Below are 20,329 nucleotides of genomic sequence, written 5' to 3' on the forward strand. Positions count from 1 at the left end.
AATAACGTCCCATGTGCTACTGTGTCAGATGCTTAATTGAAGTCCAAGTATATGAGATCTACTGCACTCCCTTATCTAAAAACAAACAAACAAAAGACACAACACTTGTGAGCTTTAGTCATCACTTGATTAGATGCCTGCAAATGCAGTGGAATAACTAATGATCTAATTGCTTAATCACCAGCTGAAAACTCAATTTTAAACTTCCTATTACATGTCTGCCATTTTATAATTATCCACTTTGTACTTGCCAAAGGCTATTAAACAAAACATACGCAACAGCAACAAAATAGATTGCACTTATGTAGTTGCTTTCATCAGAAGATCTCAGAGTGCTTTATGAATGGCAAGTAAGTATATTTTATATAGAGGATGGAGACAAAAGGTGTCAATCTTCTAATTGTCACAAGCCCAAGGCGTTGATCCTACAATTGACTACATGTGGACAAACTTCAGAGGGGCTCTGCACAGGCCAAGATGTGTGTCTGCACAAAGTCAGCTGCAGGATCATGACCCATCTGAGCGTTTACAAATGCTGTAAAAGTAAAGATAATAAAAGGTATCAGTCTCATTTGTTTGCAGGGTCCCAGTTTAAGACACTTTGTCCAGTGGCATGCTTCAGCTACAAAGACACATTAGCTTATTCTGCATTGCCAGAAAGATACTAATTAGAGAAGGTTAACAAAAAGCTTTTTGTTGTTGTTGGAAAATCGACTTTTCTCTAAATGGAAATAATTTGCAAAAAAACCTGACATTACAAGAGAAGCGCGATGTTACAAACACCCGTCTTATGAATGAAAAAATAGTAAAAATAAATATCACATAGTGAAAGTGAGGTCAGTGAACAACAAATTGACATCCCTTCATATTCCGATGCCTTCCATGCATTGGAAATTGCTTTGCACTGGTCTGCAGGACAAGAAGAAAGCAACATAGTGCACCATACAGCAACTTAAGCTTCGCATCTACCGTAATTTTGAGATGTTCATAACACTGAGAAATTCATAAAATTGAACTCCTCTATCAGTTCATGAAATGGGGGCTCTACTGTATGGAAGTCTGTCAAGTTTTTGTGATTTTGGGTGTTATTTTTCCAATAGAAATTTTTAATCAAACTTGTTCATTAACCAAAAAGCTGTTTTCCAGTAAAGGAAAAATGTGAACATTTGGAAAAAGTTCTGAAAACTGCTAGTCAGCTAGCAGCTCCCATTGTGACATCTATGGCCAGATTTTCAGAAGAACTTGGTATATTGGATGGGAAAATATGGCCACAAGTATTGCAGTGAGAACTCCCAGGCACTGAGCACTTGCAGCAACTTCTGCTAAGTGTGCACATTTTCCATTTAACAAAAACCAGAGTTTTGGTAAGTACAAATGTTGATAAACACATCTATTAAAACACACACAAAAGTCATGAGAAATCAAAAATGTCAATAATGCCAACAGCATGGAGGGGGAAGGAGAAGTTTGTTTTTAAAAAAAGGTCATTTCCCAAAAGAACTTAGCTACTTTTTTTCAGTGTCCCAATGGGAGCTGAGAGACCTTGGCAGGAACTGGATTGTCACAGGAAATGCTGCAATTTTGACTTTTTTTTCCATCCCAGGATGGAACAAAACCAAAAGTTTCATTATTTCCCACATGACAAAATTCTGAAAAACTTACTTTGGTGTGGTGTCAACCCAAACATTTTTTTTAATAAAAACTAAAACATTTAGTTCTTAATTTTGACTTTTTAACAAAACTTGACTTTTTATATAAAAACAACGAATTTTGTTTCAAAACAAAAAATCGAAAAGGTCCATTCTGAAAACACTAAAATTGGATGCTTTTCACATTATTGACGTGTTTCATTTCAGTTTTTTAAAACAAAATGTTGTCTAAATGGTCACAATTTTGAAAGTTTCGATTTCAACAAACCCAGCATTTTTGGTTAAAAAACATTTAAACTAAAAATTTCGGAGCAGCTCTAAAGATGCGCTCTTTAGAAACTCCGGCCCAATGTGTCTGAAGTGTGTTGATACCGCAGTTACAACTAAGTGGGAAATATAATGTGTACACTGTTTGTATAAATAATATGAGGAAACCTGATAAGGACATGGACAGCCAGCTGAATTAGAGGAAGTCGTTTCAGGGAGATTAATTGATACTTTATTTAGTATAAAAACTTGTTGATGGGTGCCCCGAGAATACTGGAGAGAATTTCTGATATTCTTTGCCCCTCATGGAACGTCCACACTGTAATCAAGGAAGTAAGGCGGGTGACTGCGGGTCAAGTGAGTTTAAACCTAGCTAGTTCAGGTACAGGCAGCAGTGAAGCCATGGCAGCATGAAGTTTAGCATTGGCTGTACAAGCCTGCTTGGAACCCGGGGTAGTTACTCTGGCAGCTAACCCATGCTGAAACAGCCCCTGCTGAGACTTCACTGCTATTGGTACCCGAACTAGCTAGATCAAAGCTAGCTCAGGTACGTCTAACCGAGCTGCAATCACACCTATGACTGGAGTGTAGACATACCCTCCAATCTTAACAGCAATATACTGAGCTTCATCACCTACACTGCAGTGTGGCTTAAGCAGCACACGGCTCACACACGTGACCAGTCATATCGTTCTAAGTGCTTATTCCAGCTCCCAGGGGGATAGGTTCATTACAGACACGACTGCCACCAGCTTGAAGATGCAAGAACTCAGTAATTAACTGATGGACACAAACGAGGGGCTAGATTCATCCTGGCTGGCACAGGTGCCAGCTGCATCTCTTCGAACCATCCAGGCTCCCTGTGCATAAAGCGGAATTCTGTCCCAGGCCATCGAGGGCTCCACAGAATCCCCACCCCAGGAGGTGTAGCCGGGATGTGATGAAACTGCACATCACTGTTATCCTGGCTGTGCCCCCTTCCCATCCAGTGCCACCTAGCCCCATGCGTATGTGGAGGAGGGGAAGAGAGATTGTTCTATGTTTGTCAGGCAGGACTCAACCCTGTTTGCACCAGCTGCTGCGTAAACCAAGGCTAGCAGCAGCTAAAGGTCTGCAGGTAGGAAGCGCTGTAAGACAGCAATAAGTTAGCCTGTTAACACTACACTGGGCTCTTCATTAACCAGTTAGGTGCCAGCTCACACAACACGTTACCTAACGCACCTGCCTTCAGAGCTCTCTCCTGAAACCCTCAGATCATTTCCCCAGGTTTTGTTCACCGGTTGTTTTGTTTTAGTTAATTACACCTGGAAGACAGCAAGTGCCTATAAGATCATTTCATTATTGCCTCTTAGTCCCACGCATGGTCTTACCAGAAGAACGAGAATCACTGGGCCTTGATATATGTAGTCTATGTATTTCCCTGGTTCCTTTCCAAACCAGCATCTGTAAGAGAAAAACTATGGTTTACAAACGTTCATGCATATCCCATATTCAGATTATGTACCCCTTTAGGGAGATATGCACTTATACCCCTGAAATGCTTGTGTGTTTAATTACATAGCCAACATGCAACTGCGCCACTTTTCTCCTCTCAAAGCTTTCACTGGACACAAATCCGAGCCCCAGTTTTTGCTGAGGGCAGCCAAGGCATGTTCCCGCTCAGTTTCTGGCTGAAACATTTGCCTGGAAACATGAGAATGTTTTGAGATCAGCTATAAAGGAGGATGTGAGCATCCTCAGTGCAGATGCAGAACTTATGCTGCAAATTGTAACCCGCTATGTCAGAAAGAGGGCTCTTCCTTTGAATGAAACCTCCTGTCCCCTGAGCTTCCTAAATCAGTGCTCACAAATGATTCAAGGAAAGTCTGTTTATGCAAAGGCCTCTAAATCCACAGGAAGACTTTTCCAAACCCTGGTTGTGTGTAAACAGGGAATCCAACCTATGGGCCTTGAACAGGCAAAGTTTCCAACCCCGGAGTGCAACAAAGACATACCCATTTAAAGCTAGCTGGTCTGACAAGCATTCTCATCCAATATAATTCCAGGGAAATTCACTGAACTTCAGTTAAAAGGCAACGGGAGTTAACGGAAGGTCAATAAACCAGAGTCACGTACTGCAGTGTCGTTGCAGAGGGTTTACTTTGTCTTCATTTCTGTTATATGATTATATGACAGGATTGCCTTAGATATCAAGGGACTGGTGTCAATGACCCAGGAACTCACTTCCAATCCTATGTTAATGATGAACAACTAATTTCTTTCTTTGATACATGGCAAACTAAACCTGTACTTTCATACTGCCATATACTGGCTTTTGTGTATACCTTTTAGTGGATGGAATCCAAGTAGCCCAGTTCCTGTTTCCAGTGTCTAACAGACAAGAGGGTATGACATCTTGAACCCTGACCTCAATATGTCACAAGCCCTTTAAGGTCTCCTACATGGGTCATGGGAGTTTGTAACCCAAGTCAAGTGATGTGTTCTTTTTGGAGTTCAGAGTTATGACTTCTATTCCCATTTGCTACGGTGATTTCATAGACGGCCACGTTGTCAGTTGGTTTATGGCCATGGTACAATGCAACATCTGATTATGTGTAAAGCACAGACAATGCTTAGAAAGCCAAGACATGAAAATAAAGACATTCCCAGCCCCCAAGGAGTTTACAGTCTAGATGACAGAGACAGATACAGGTTGGGGCCCCAATCATATAGTACAAAACAGTCATATAGTAAATAACAATCTCTACCCTGCATCGTTGGCAGGGCGTTAGACTAGATGACCCTTGTGGTCCCTTCTAACCCTATGGTTCTATGATTCTATCCTGAGGAGCTCATAGTCTAGGAGACAAGAAAGAAATAACAGGCAAATGAGACAAATGAGCTGGTTTGAAGGAAAGCATGATTCAAGCAGAATTACTTTAAGAACTGCAGTGGCAAAAAAAAAATCTTCTCTGATATGGAGGTGGCCTGCTAATGACTCCTAGACTAAGAGAATATATTTGTCGATGGCACAGCATTCATGGCACACATCGAGAAGAACATTTTCTTATTAGAGAAACATTTCAAAAATGTAACAGGTGCAATAGTTCTCAAACGCCAGAATTCAGGCTGTCCTACAATTACTTGCCTTTTCTCAGCTTGATATCCACAATAAAATCAGATTGAATGAGATCATTTTGAATCATTTGCACTAAGTTGTCTGATAAGTTATTAAAATGTTATTCCTGGTTGCACACAATATAGCTTTGTGCAACCTGATAACTATTTGCAAAAACATTTCCAAAATTTGACACTGAGAGAAGCAATTGGAAAGAGCTGTTTCTTGCTGCCCAAATTATTATCCAATTGGAAGTGAGACCTCCCCACTCTCCTCAAAAAATGGCATGGAAGACAAAAAGAATGACTTGCTGGAGCAGTGTGTGGACAAAGAAGGGTATTGTGGGATGTATCAAGGAAAGGAAACAAGAGTTTCAGTGAAGCTGCCAGGACCTGGAGGAGTTTGGGGAAGCTATCAAGGAAAAAGAACTGAACTGTCTGAGACCTTCAGGAAAGGACCTTCTGGAAAGCAGCCTGTGCTGGTCAAGGAATCCCAGTGGGACTAATAATGAGTTTGACTGAGGCCTATGAAGGAACTCAAAGACCAAGGAGTAGCCAGTGGAGAGCCAGCAGCTAATGCCCTGAGATTTTTGGGGAAGAAGTTACTGCCAATGCAACTGGTCCAGTTCTTTGGAACCAATACATCCATTCTAGTGTAGAATTCATATTTCATAGAATAAAAGCATTATCTACACCAAGGTAGTATCTAGGAGCCCCAGTCATGGACCAGGACCCCTCTGTGATAGGTGCTGTGAAAATACAGAACAAAAAGACAATCCCTGCCCCAAAGAATTTATAATTAAGTAGATATCAGGTGGCATATATCAATGCAACTGATATAATTCAGTGACCTAGATTTTCTCCCTTTACCTACATTAATTTTCACCTTTAAATCCAAACTAAGGCCCCAATCCTGGGGCTTTTTTTTTTTTTTTTTGTACAACAAACAACCAACCCCCCTGGGACTTCCACCTCCTAATCCCAGGGAAGTTATTATTTTGTTTATTTGGGTTTTTCGATAGGGTGGGTATGACAATTATATCTGTAGTGGAGAGCCATGAAAAAACTGCTATAACAACATATGCATTCCCCCCATTCCCTGCCTCCTTCCACCCTCCTCCAAGAACAAACAAAAGCTTTTTCAATGTCAGGGAGGACAAGCCACTGAGTAGATCTCGTTAGGATGAAAGAAATAGGAACACCTGCACACTGAATAATGCTAATTAATATTCCCCCATGCTTCCCTGATAGGACTTTACATAACTCAAATATCACTGTCCTTTCATCATTGTTAATGGGATTTTTATTACTGCTCTTATCCTTACAGATTGTCCATCACTGAAATTGCTATAGAAGTAGCTCTTCATCACTTGTTGGTTGTTTTTACATGGTGCCTATAGTACTTCTCTTCTGGAGGGTAGCCAGATTCTACCACAGAGTTAATCACTGGACAAGATGTTCTCAATAATCCTAAATCAGATTTTTCCCTATATTGATCAAAGGCTGTAATGCAGGTGAAATCAGGAGCTTTTCATTTGGTTTCATGGAATCATTCATTATTTAAGCATATCTATTCTTCCTTGTGGCTGCAATCTTATTGATTTTATTATCTTTAGAGCTACACAGCTTGAACCACAAAAGTACTTCCAATCCTCCTTGGTTAGATTTCAAATTGCTTCCCCAAACTAATAGCAATATAGTCACATTTTGTCCTTGACTTTGAACAGTCCATAGGAACTTTTGGAGATCCCCCCCGCCCCGGTTTATCTGAACATTTTTGGAGGCTGCTGTTTGTTCTGTATTTCACATCTGAATTTGGTTTGTTAGGTTAGATCACATGGGAGAAGTCACATGTTATTTCTCCATGTCTGAATAGGCTGAGCACATCCCATGTGATCATAAGAGTCAGCCTGGCTTGGCAGAGCTGATTCCACTTAATTTCTCAAAAACAAAGAATCAAGCTTTACTCTTAGCCTTACATTGGCACAGATTTATGTATTTCACATTTCAGCCATTATTTCTGTATCTTTTCAGCACATGGAAAGACTTCTGGAGCCGTGACGAACAGAATGTAGTCTGAACATCTGGGCTGACTCATCCAGAAGGAGTTAGAGTTAAGTAGACTTTTGATTAAAAAACGTTTTGATCTGTGCTTTAATTTTTCTGCTTAGTAGGAGTTATTAGCTATACCACCTGATTAAACAAACGTAATGTCGTAGAAAATGCATGCATATTTATAGCAATCAGCAAAGCACTGGCAAACAATTCATCTCTTGCTTTTGTTTTAGTTCATTAAGATATGCTAAGTCTTACCCTGTGTATACCATTAATATAAATGTGAAGAACAGAACAGCTTTATTCCCTTATCAGCTATTCATTTATATGAGCTTCATTGTATCTGCAGGATTGTATGGGTAAGATCTCCTGGAGAACAGCACCTGATATCTCAGTCTCTGATAGAGTGCAGAAGTACATATATCCTCAGCCTCTCTGATGGGTGCCTGACATTACAGAATGTTTCATGCTCCAGTTCATAAGCATTTCCGGATACTAGTCGGGTGGGCAGAGGACTGGATGCTTTGTGGTCTTGCCCAATATAAAATCATTTGAAGTCATGGCATTGATCTCAAAAGTCTGTTCATGGGGCATTGCAGGTTGTGCAAGGTTATGGTACGCCAGTGCAAATGTGAATGGAAGCTAGCTATATCGGAGGGCAAGAAAGACTAAGCACTAGGTATCATCCTCCATACCGAGTGATACTAATGCAACCCCCTTGTGTGGCCACTGCCTTATTTGCTAGCATACGGGGCAAAAAGGAATGGAGCATGGATAGGGAATGGGTGCATCTGTGAGGATATGGAGTTTAAGTGTGATTCCTATTTGTTAATGCAGCAGAATTATTCCTGCTACTAGGCAGGGATAACTTGGCTCTGTACAATTGCTCTCAATGTAAAATCAGATTCCCTGGTGCTTCCCATCCTGCCCGTCACATTTTACCTTGTCCTTATATGTATAACACCAGCGCTGCGTGGGATCAAAGCCAGTATGTGGGCCCTTTGTTTAATATGATTAAGCTGCAATACCATGAAGACTGTTCTTGGAACCGTTACAACCTACATGCATCCGATGAAGTGGGCTGTAGCCCACGAATGTTTATGTTCAAATAAATTTGTTAGGCTCTAAGATGCCACAAGTACTCCTGTTCTTTTTACAACCTAGTTCTGTGATCTCAAAAGGCCAAATCCTTAACTCAGTAGTTTTAACTCAGTCCCACTGAAGGAGTTTTACCTGAATAAAAGCTATTCAGGAAGGATTTCGGGATTTGGCCCAGGAATTTTAGATAAGCCTTTTAACTTCGGGGTGTTCACTCAAGCTGAGGTCAGAACTTTTTGAAGTTGTCGATTCTGAAGATCAGTGGGAATGAGACAGCCACATCTGTTAGTTTTCATCTCCACAGTCTATGTAACTTTTAGCATAATTGCTTCTGGCACTGGATATGTTTATGCTGTCTGGTAACTTGTTTATGTAAATAAAATCGTTAACATTACTTACTGTTCATTGTCATAATAGAGCTTGCCAATGGCCCAGGCAACAATGATTGGACAAGGAATACCTAAAAAAAAAAAGATCAAGAGTAAGTCACAATCCACACACACATACAGAACACTGTCAGTCAGTATGTGTGTGTTGGGGGCGGGGAATATAAGGAATAACATTGATACCTGCCTTTGGCCATGGGCTATAGACCTCATGCATCTGCTAACTAGTTTTATGTAAAAGGAATAGAAATCCTAGCAAGACGAGAGCTTTTCACAGTTTTAGTGCCATTGTTCTATAAGAGGCAGATTATGACAACAATTACAGAAAAATTGAAAAGCTACTTAAGAAACAGCAGGAGGTTCTGGACGAATCATAAAAGGTTTTCTTCGTTCCACGCGATATCTTAAAGGCAGGTTGAGCTTTCTGGGGGGTTTATTATCTGAGTTGTATTACCAGGCTGCAACCTCATGCTCCGGCCAGCAGAGCTGAGCTGGGGGTAGTAATTTAATTAGGACACCCATAGATTACTAATTCCTGGGAACAAGCTAGGAGCCACATTTCCTTCCCCATGCCTCTCCTGGGGTTGCACAGGCACATACCACCCTTTGTTAAAGGCTGTGTTTTAGGAAGACAATCTAGCCCCTAGTGACCTCAAATGCAGCAGCAACATTGTTCCTGCACGGAAAGCGGCCCAATTAATTCCATGCTGAAGTGTTTTTCCTTGTGTCTGATTTGTTTTGTCTGTTTTAAGGCTGTAAGGGCCTGTAAGGCCAGGGACAATGTCTCCTGTTTCCCGCTATTCTGAGAGCACTGTGGTGTTAAACAAATACAGACAATTTAGGGAAGGCTGATCAACCGGAAGCAACACCACTGTGAACTGCTGCCCCTTGAAACTGCTGAGTCATGCACACAGCACCTGATGCTCCTGCCTTAACCCCAGCCATGGTTGGGAATAAAATCACAATGATCTGAGTGAAAGACGCAGACCTCAGCCATAATCTTTCACTCATTGGCCCGCGTTGAGCTGTGACATTAAAGTATATTTAAATATCAACATTTAACTCAACCTGTTCTGATATTTGCCTTTGTTAAATGGGGTGAGATTTGAATGACAAAAATATCACTTCTCTGGGATTTTTTGTTGTTGTCAATCTTGGTTATATCGCTTCTTTAACACTGACTGTCCTATAGTACAGGAGTTTAAAAGGACACGGCACTTACACCATCCTATGAAGAGGAAGACCCATTTCCTCAGCTTATCTGTGGAGTAAGTCATCACTATCGCAGTGTGTAGATAGCAGCCTTCCACAAACATCCAGAAGAAGTTGGTCACCATAAAATAATTGTAGATTGTTGTAATACACCGACACCAGAGCTGGAACAAAAATATACAAGTCCATTTTAAACCCTGGATGATTTGTTGTTGTTTTTAAATCACTCAGCATTAGACTAATTCTACTCCCATGAAGTCAAAACTCAGATTCCAAGGCCAGAAGGGACCATTGTGATTACCGAGTCTGACCTCCTGTCTAATACAGCTTAGAGAACGGCCCCAAAATAATTCCTAGAGCAGATCTTTTCGAAAAACATCCAATCTTGATTTAAAAATGGTCTGTGATGGAGAATCCAGCACAATTGTTTGTAAGTTGTTCCAATGGTTAATTACTCTCATCATTAAAAATGTACATCTTAGTTCCAATTTGTCTCACTTTAACTTCCAGCCATTGGATTGTATGATACCTTTCTCTGCTAGATTGAAGAGTTTATTATTAAATATTTGTTCCCCATTTTGGAGTTATAGACTGTAATCAACTCACCCTTTAACCCTCTTTGTTAAATTAAATAGATTGAAGTGTTTAAGGGCACGTCTTCACTACCCGCCAGATCGGCGGGTAGCGATCGATCTATCGGGGATCGATTTATCACGTCTAGTGTAGACATGATAAAATTGATCCCCGATCGCTCTGCCGTCAACTCCAGAACTCCACCGCAGCGAGAGGCGGAAGCGGAGTCAGCGGGGGAGCGACAGCGGTCGACTCGCCGCTGTCCTCACAGCCAGGTAAGTCGACCTAAAATACGCAACTTCAGCTACTCTATTCGCTTAGCTGAAGTTGCGTATCTTAGGTCGAAACCCCCCCCGTAGTGTAGACCTAGACTGGGTTTGTTACTATAAAGGCATGTTTTCTAATCCTTTAATTATTTGTGTGTCTCTTCTTTGAACCGTCTCCAATTTATCAACATCCTTCTTGCTTTGTGGACCCAAAACTGCACACAGGATTCCAGCAGTGGTCCCACCAGTACCAAATACAGAGGTAAAATAACCTCTCTACTCCCACTCGATATCCCCCTCTTTATGAATCCAAGAACTGCATTTGCCCTTTTGGCCACAGCATCACACTGGGAGCTCATGTTCAGCTGATTATCCACCACGACCCCCAGAACTTTTTCATTGTCACTGCTTCCCAAGAGAGAGTCCCCATCCTGTAAGTAGGGCCTACATTCTTTCTTCCGAGATGTGTATATTCACCCATATTAAAACACATTGTTTGCTTGAGCCCAGCTGATCAAGTGATCCAGATCACTCTCTATCAGTGACCAGTCCTCTTCGTTATTTACCACTTCCCCCAATTTTTATGTCATCTGCAAACTTTCTTTTATGTTTTTTTCCAAATCATTCCTAAAAATTTTAAATGGCATAGAGCCAAGAACTGACCCCAGCGGAACCTCACTAGAAATACATCTGTTTGATGATGATTCCACATTTACAATTACGTTCTGAGACCTATCATTTAGTTAGTTTTTACTCCATTTAATGTATGCCATGTTAATTTTATTTTTCTAGCTTTTTTACACAAACTGTCAGAAGTATCCAGTCAAATGCCTTACAGCAGTCTAAGTATATTACACCAACACTGTTACCTTTATCAACTAAACTTGTAGTCTCATCAAAAATATGTTGTCTGGCATCAATAATATTGCCCTCCTTTCATTCTATATTAATCAAGTCCCAAATCAGCTGCTCCATTATCTTGCCCAGGATCACCATCAGACTGACCAGCCTATAATTCTCTGGGTCACCCTGTTTACTCTTTTTAAATATTGGCGACATTATCTTTCTTCCAGGCTTCTGGAACTTTTCCAGTATTCCAAGCCTTACTGTAACCTGGGGAGAATGATACTGACCTCCTTTATAGAGCACTTTGAGATGTATTGATGAAAATCCCCATAAAAGAGCTATGTATTATTATTATTATTCAAGGGCCCAATACTCATACTCTTGTTCACGCTGAATGACTCCTAACTCTGCAATCATCCCAGTGATTCCAATGGGTAAAGTCCTTCTCAAAGTCAGTCATGAGAGGTGAATCAGGCCCCGAATGACCAAGTTGATAAATGTCACATCACTTACTGACATGACAATGTCTGAATTTAATGCAACAAGGAGTCCGGTGGCACCTTAAAGACTAACAGATTTATTTGGGCATAAGCTTTCGTGAGTAAAAAACCTACTTCTTCAGATGTGGGGGCATCTGAAGAAGTGGTTTTTTTACCCACGAAAGCTTATGCCCAAATAAATCTGTTAGTCTTTAAGGTGCCACCGGCCTCCTCATTGTTTTTGTGGATACAGATTAACACAGCTACCCCCTGATACTTGAATTTAATGCAGATTTTTGCATGAGCCAGAGTATCAGATAATTTGCTAAAGACACAGGAGTAAATATAAAACCACTTTACTCATTAGAGGCATCAATGCTTCTATATAATGGGATAGACAGATGGACAGGGTATACTGCTCTCCATAATCTGTTTTCAATGCACTAGATTGTATTACATTCTCTTAGACCATAATGCACTATATGAAGTTACTGAATACGCAAGGAAACCAACAGTGAAAAGGTATGAATATTTATCCGATCAACACATATTGTTTATGCACTCAAACTTTTTAAAGTTATTTTAAGGGTGCAGAGAACATATGGATGCTACCCTTTGTAGTATTTTTATACATCTAAATAAATAATTCAGTGTGCCCATGACAAGTGGATACCGTAGCCACATCACATACCTCATTGTTTTCATGTATGGTATGATCAATCATCTGAAGCAGGAACCACATCACATTCCGCAGAATGAATGTGGTGATCAGGTTCCAGTGGATAATATTTCGCAGGCATCTGATGCTCCTAACGGTGGAAAAAGGGAAAGATATGAGTCAGTATACAATGCTCACCGCAAATCTTCATTGTTTGCCTTTGGTAAGTTGTGGCATGTGTCAATAGCACATGTGCATTAATCCTGCCTCAGCTAGGGAGTGGACTTCTTGAGATCCCTTCCAGTGCAAGATGTCTATGATTCTATATGAAAACTACCGAGGGAAGTTCAAAATGCAAAGCCATTTGAATAGCTGGCCAATAGAAATAATTCAAACAAATTAAAGAATCAGTTGAACAAACACAAGCTACTTACCTTTATTTTCGAGGCCCTCCACAGCCTATCCCAAGCTACCTAACACTTCTCACATGCTACTGAAACATTGATTCCTGCCTCTGATCAGCCAACAATGCCAGCCTTCAATGCCCACTTGTTAAACCTTCAAACAAACACCTTTGTGCTTTCTCCCATGCTGTGTCTCATGCTTGGGAGGAACTCCCCAGAACCCTCCACAAAGCCACCTCATTTCCGCCTTAAAATCCTCCTTAAAACTCCTTTCCCAAGATGCCTACAACAAAAAGCCCAACGATGGTTAGACAGCTGGGGTGCTAAGACGACTGCCCATGATGCTCACCAGTGTCATCTCATTTTCCTTCTGCTCTTCTGTCTGCTGGCCTGTATCCACCTGTTGACGGTCTCTGGGCTGGTCTAAACTGGAACTTACATTGGCATAGCTATGTGTCACAGGGATATGAAAAAATCCGCAACCGTGAGAGATGCAGCTATTCTGACCTAACCCCCTAGTGTAGACAGTACACTACAAGAGCTACCGCCTCTTGGTCTGGTAGATTACCTACACTGACGGGAGACCCCCTACCTGCGGCATACATAGTGTCTACACTAAAGTGCTCCAGTTGCACTTGTTGCCGTAGCAATTTAAGTGTAGACATTCCCTTATACTTAAATTGCAAGCTCTTCTGGTCAGGGAATGTCTTTGTTCTGTTTGTACAGCGCCTAGCACAGAGAGATCCCGGCCCACGACTGGGGCTGTCAGGCGCTACCACAACAACATAAAATAGTGAGACTTCTCCCCGCTCTGTTTTCAAAACACACCCTGTTAAGAAAGGATGAGTACCGAATGACAGGTTGGTGCAGGGATCTGTAGAGAGAGAAAGCATGAGTGGGCATGCCTGGAATTGTGGCGCGGTGGGGAAGATGGAGAAAGAAAGCACCCACATGATCAGAAGATAAACAATAGTGCCGAGACTTCCATTTTTTCTGGTAAACTCTTCACTGTTACCTCATCCTCCCCCCCTGCCTGTCCACCTGCTGCCTCTCAGACCATAACGTCTCTGGGGCAAAGACTGTCCCTGCACGTAGCATACTGAATCCCTGATCCTTTCTCCAGGGTGCTAGCCCAGTACAAATCATAATGAACTAACTAAACAATATCAAGAGTGCATGAGCGTGATTAAGGCCCTGATCCTGACTAACTTTAACCACGCTGAGCAGCTCGGGTGACGTCAAAAGGGCTGCTCACATGCTTTAAGTTGAGCACGTGCACAAGAATTTGCAACAGCTGGGCCTTAACAAGACTGAGAATGCATTTCGGGGGATGGGGTGTTGGTAGCATGTGTGGCGCACTCACAATCTGCTGGAGTATGTTGCGGTTCGGATCTTTACGGAACCTGCTGTGTATTTAGAGTGAGGAACATTTTTAAAAGCAGCACAGACTTTTAAAATATATTTATGCGAGACACAGCCTGGGGCGCTGAATATTTTTATTCCTTGATTGGAGGCATGACGTTTATGTCCCCAGAGGGTCAGAAGCACTGGCGTTTTTAAAAATCCAAACACTGCTCCACTGAAAGTCACAGGAGCGGTAAGACAATGCAACATGCGTAGCCAGGGGCAGAAGAAGATGAGAAATACCAGTGACAAATTAGCACTAGGAAGCAAGCATCAGAGGAATAGATAGACTGTATAGAGATGGTAGGGCAGAACAATAGAAAATTAATGAAGTCAAGTCAAACACAATAATACAGAGGGAGTTCTGTTCCCAGATACATGCAACAGGTGCTCTCATTTACTGCAATTGCATGTGATTGTGTATTTACAGAACAGTAGCACTTAGAGGGCCCACCTGAGAGAAGGGCCGCAGTATGCTGGATGCCGTATACAGACACAACGAGAGAAAACCCCTGCCTCACTGAAGTGACAAGACTGCCAAAGGGAGTATTATCATCACCATTTAATGCATGGGGAACTAAGGCTCACAGAGATTAAATGACCTGCCCCAAAAAGTCTGTGGCACAGCCATGAATTGAACCCCGATCTCCTGAGGCCTAGCCTAGGAGAACTAGCAGGCTCAACCAGATCCCTGGCCCATCTAGTCCAACGCCCCAGCCCTCGCAATAGCCGGCAATAGATGCTTTCATGCTTCAGAGGAAGGTGCAACAAAACCCACAGTAAGTGGAATTTGGGATAGCCTGCTCCCCATGGAGCAGGGATAGCTCAGTGGTTTGAGCATTGGCCTGCTAAACCCAGGGTTGTGAGCTCAATCCTTAAGAGGCCATTTGGGAACTGGGGTAAAAATCTGTCTGGGGATTGGTCCTGCTTTGAGCAGGGGGTTGGACTAGATGACCTCTTGAGGGCCCTTCCAACCCTGATATTCTATGGAAGCCTTAACCACATGACCATCCTTCCCCTCCATGTTCCTATGAGAAAACTCCTGCGGTCATGAGTTCCACACTTCCTCTGGCCCTGCTCCTGCCCAGCCATCTCCTCCCCAGTCAGGTATCCTCGTCTGCTGGGCCCAAAGGTAAAGGTGGCTGGGCCATAGAGATATTCCTCCTCATCCTGTACACAGAGGACAGCATCTGCAGCCTGGCACAAGGGGTTAAAGATAATTAAATTGAATTTTAAAAAGAAAGAAGGAGCTCCAAATGGGTTAAGCCAGCAACAGATGGTAGATTACAAAACCCTGTGCACAAATGACATGAAAAAAAATCAAAGCACCATGGCAAGCGAAGTCCCTTTCTGTGTCAATAGGAAGCACGGCACGTTGGGTAGACAATGGCCGTTGTGCAGGATTTAGCTCAGCTTGCAGATACGTGGGAAATCAGGATAGCGGCACACAGGAAATACCTTCCCAGGATGACAGTGGACGTGTCAGAGGGAGGACTAGGAAGAAATAGGAGATCAGGGGCTCATCGCTGAAATGCCATCTCAGCTGCAGCTGCAGAATTGTTAGCACGCTGCTATGATTTGCTGGTGTATAATTAACCCCCGGGGCCTAACATAAGGATTACGAGGAAAGCTGTCACCATTATGTCAGAGTGAAATCTCCTGTTCAAACTGCTAATGAAGTTGCTGACCTCTCTACTCCGTTTACCACCCTTGATACGTATCCACAGGCCAGTGGCTGGAATAGGAACTGTACAGCCCTGTCACTGGAAGGAACCAAAGCACAAGTTTAAAATTACAGAAGCCTGGGGTGCAAATATGTCTCTCCTTTCCCTTCAGCAGGGACAATCCAGTGATCTAGGGTACAAATGTCTTCTGCCTAATTCCATCCTTATATCCATGTCCTTTACTGCTCCTTCTTAGTTAAGGATAATTAAGTCAAAGGTTTAGATGCTCTCCCCTCCCTTCACATTTCCCTGTTGCACAGTCCTATGAACGGTAGGAATCAGAAAGGAGGTGATCCACAGACTTCAGGAATTCAGTTAGCATCACAGCAGAGCTATCGAGACTACTGAGGAGCTGGGAAAAGCCTATTGTAATAATTGACGATGTGCAGGGATCAGACCAGATGATCTGAAGCCAGGTCCTTCTCACCTCAAATCTATGAATTCAATCTCTCTAATACAAGTGACACTGCAGAACCACTTCATAGCAGTCCACCAGGTTCAGCGGAATGGTGGGGTGGGCAGGGGCACCCTAAGAAATTGTTCCCGTGGTACGTTCCCTCAACCTTGTGGAGACACTCCCACTGCAGCTGCTGGCCCCACAGACTCAGCAGGTGAGGCGCTATCACGCTCAGCCCCTGCTTTCCCTCCCAGCCTGCCCTGGGGCAGCATCACTCCCCATCCCTGAGAGGGCACACAGGCTGCAGAAAGTAGTGCAAGGCTGCACAGGCCCCAGAAGGAAAGCCCTGACCCAGGAGCCAGACCCACAGCAGCGGTGAGGAACAGCAGCACTGGCTGCCCCACTGCCCAGTGCGCCCACTGTGGTTTGGCCCCGCGGCCCCTCCGTTTGTTGTGATGGGGTGGGGGGGAGGCATGTACAGTCAGCAAGTGGTGTTGCGACCTGGTGCACAGAGGCCGCAGGGTTAATCCTGAGCAGCGCAGCTCTGACACCTCCTTTAACCAGATCGCACCACCACTCACTCAACTTTGGCCCTGCTATTCCCCCTGGTCACGACAGAGGGCCGGCCTGGCCAAACCTGAGCAGGAGCAGGGTGGCCAGCGTGGCCGTGCCTCACTGCTGCCAACAGTATACACTGCACGCTAAGAGCGTACAGCTGCAAGCGCCAGTAGGTTTGGGAACAGAACTCAGGACCAAAGGCACAAGCTTCTACAACCTGTGTTAAAGGAGGAACTCTGTTAGCTGGTGGCAGGAGTCGTCTTATTCCATATGAGCAACAGCCACCTGAGGGACAGAGTTACATGCCCTCAGACTGAGGTCCTCAAGCCTCGCAGTGGTTCCCCTACCTCGCAGTGCGGCATAGTCTAGCCATCATGTTGTGCTCACAGCAGGGTAGAGAGTGACTTGGACTGCATGGCCACGCGGGGGAAGAAGAACCCCTCTTACAATGCTACACAAGCTACCCAGACCTAGGCTATCCCTGGCACTACTTGCCTGCTTACTCCCCCCCGCCATAGGAACAGTTTGGTGGGGGAGGAACACAGCCTTGGCTTCCCTTTCCCTGCCCAACCCCGAGATGAACAGATGAACAGAGCTGAGATGAACAGCAGTAAGTCACTAACACTTTGGGATCCAGGAGGAAGCAGGGGAGGATTAAAGGTCTAGAAAACATAACCTATGAGGGAAGATTGAAAAAATTGGGTTTGTTTAGTCTGGAGAAAAGAAAACTGAGAGGGGACATGATAACAGTTTTCAAGTACATAAAAGGTTATTACAAGGAGGAGGGAGAAAAATTGTTGTTCTTAACCACTGAGGATAGGACAAGAAGCAATGGGCTTAAACTGCAGCAAGGGCGGTTTAGTTTGGACATTAGGCAAAACTTCCTACCTGTCAGGGTGGTTAAGCACTGGGATAAATTGCCTAGGGAGGCAGTGGAATCTCCATCATTGGGGATTTTTAAGAGCAGGTTGTACAAACACCTGTCAGGGATGATCTAGATAATACTTAGTCCTGCCATGAGTGCAGAGGACTGGACTAGATGACCTCTCGAGGTCCTTTCCAGTCCTATGGTTCTATGATTCTATGAATTGAAATCAGAGATGCAGCTCTAGTTACGCTGCCTGCTGGGGCTACTTGCGGTGTGGTGCAGTTTATGCCCCCACCATTGGTCGGGTATGTGCCTAAACACACAATCCAACCCTGGGCTACCCCAGTGAAACACACATATTTGGCAGGGCACTCAGCAATCTCAGCTGAGCAGGGTAAAGTAGCACTTAAATGGACAATGCAGGGCCCTCAATCTGTGACTGCAAACAAATCGGAGAGATGGCAGTTCCAGGCAAGTTATGCCGAGAAGAAATCTGAAGGCAAGGGAGGAAATGGTTCCCTAACACTAGTCATCACATGTGCCTAACTAACAGGAAGCAAAACCTTCCTCACAGCCCTGAAGCAGGAGGTTTAACACAGGGTATGTCTGCACAGCAAAAGCTGTGCACCAGCTAAGCTACCGAAGCTAACGTGTATCCAGCTAGAGGAGGTAACAAGAGCAGCGATGTTAGAGCAGAGTGGGTAACACAAGCCCAGCACGGAGCCTGGCTCACTCGCCTGTGCTGAAGCCCAGCCCTGCCCTGAAGCAGTGAGAGGCAAAAAGGCATCTTTTAAAAAGTGGAAGTGAAATCCTAGTGAGGAAAATAGAAAGGAGCATAAACTCTGGTAAATGAAGTGTAAAAATATAATTAGGAAGGCCAAAAAAAGAATTTGAAGAACAGCTAGCCAAAGACTCAAAAAGTAATAGCAATTTTTTTTAAAATACATCAGAAGCAGGAAGCCTGCTAAACAACCAGTGGGGCCACTGGATGATAGAGATGCTAAAGGAGCACTCAAGAACGCTAAGGCCATTGCAGAGAAACTAAATGAATTCTTTGCATTGGTCTTCACGGCTGAGGATGTGAAGGAGATTCCCAAACCTGAGCCATTCTTTTTAGGTGACAATTCTGAGGAACTGTCCCAGATTGAGGTGTCATTAGAGGAGATTTTGGAACAAACTGATAAACTAAACAGTAATAAATCACTAGGACCAGATCGTATTCACCCAAGAGTTCTGAAGGAACTCAAATGTGAAATTGGAGGATTACTAATTGTAGTCTGTAACCTATCATTTAAATCAGCTTCTGTATCAAATGACTGGAAGATAGCTAATGGGATGCCAATTTTTAAAAAGGGCTCCAGAGGTGACCCCGGCAATTACAGGCCGTAGCCTGGCTTCAGTACCAGGCAAACTGGTAAAGAACAAAATTGTCAGACACATAGATGAATATAATTTGTTGGGGAATAGTCAACATGGTTTTTGTAAAGGCAAATCATGCCTCACCAATCTACTAGAATTCTTTGAGGGGGTCAACAAGCATGTGGACCTGGGGGATCCAGTGCACATAATGTATTTAGATTTTCAGAGAGTCTTCGACAAGGTCCCTCACCAAAGGCTATTAAGCAAAGTAAGCAGTCATGGGATAAGAAGGAAGGTCCTCTCATGAATTGGTAACTAGTTAAAAGATAGGAAAGAAAGGGTAGGAATAAATAGTCAGTTTTCAGAATGGAGAGACGTAAATAGTGGTGTCCCCCAGGGGTCTGTACTGGGCCCAGTCCTATTTAACATATTCATAAATGATCTGGAAAAATGGGTAAACAGTAAAATTGGCAAAAATTGAAGATGGTACAAAACTACTCAAGATAGTTAAGTCCCTGGCAGACTGCGAAGAGCTACAAAAGGATCTCTCAAAACTGGGTGACTGGGCAACAAAATGGCAGATGAACTTCAATGTTGATAAATGCAAAGTAATGCACATTGAAAAACATAATCCCAACTATACGTATAAGATTGATGGGGTCTAAATTATCTGTTACCACTCAAGAAAGAGATCTTGGAGTCATTGTGGACAGTTCTCTGAAAACATCCACTCAATGTTCAGCATCAGTCAAAAACGTGAACAGAATGTTGGGAATCATTAAGAAAAAGATAGATCAGGGGTCGGCAACCTTCAGAAGTGGTGTGCCAAGTCTTCATTTATTCACTCTAATTTAAGGTTTCGCGTGCCAGAAATACATTTGATGGTTTTTAGAAGGTCTCTTTCTATAAGTCTATAATATATAATTAAACAATTGTTGTATGTAAAGTAAATAAGGTTTTTAAAATGTTTAAGAAGTTTCATTTTAAATTAAATTAAAATGCAGAGCCCCCTGGACCGGTGGGCAGGACC

At 43.0% G+C, this 20,329-nt stretch overlaps 1 protein-coding gene across 5 annotated transcripts in view; it reads right to left on the reverse strand.

Moving 5' to 3' along the window:
* Positions 1-20,329, reverse strand: part of CRHR2 (corticotropin releasing hormone receptor 2) — a 272,679-nt gene that overhangs the window by 56,275 nt on the left and 196,075 nt on the right. For all 5 annotated transcript variants that reach the window (XM_054016597.1, XM_054016598.1, XM_054016600.1 and 2 more), the window contains 4 exons: positions 12,619-12,736; positions 9,774-9,927; positions 8,565-8,625; positions 3,287-3,359 (listed from right to left, as the gene is read on the reverse strand). In XM_054016597.1, coding sequence (XP_053872572.1) covers positions 3,287-3,359; positions 8,565-8,625; positions 9,774-9,927; positions 12,619-12,736 — 406 coding nt within the window. The remainder of the gene's footprint in view (positions 1-3,286; positions 3,360-8,564; positions 8,626-9,773; positions 9,928-12,618; positions 12,737-20,329) is intronic.

Source organism: Malaclemys terrapin, chromosome 2 (assembly GCF_027887155.1).
Source record: "Malaclemys terrapin pileata isolate rMalTer1 chromosome 2, rMalTer1.hap1, whole genome shotgun sequence".
NCBI lineage: Eukaryota > Metazoa > Chordata > Testudines > Emydidae > Malaclemys > Malaclemys terrapin.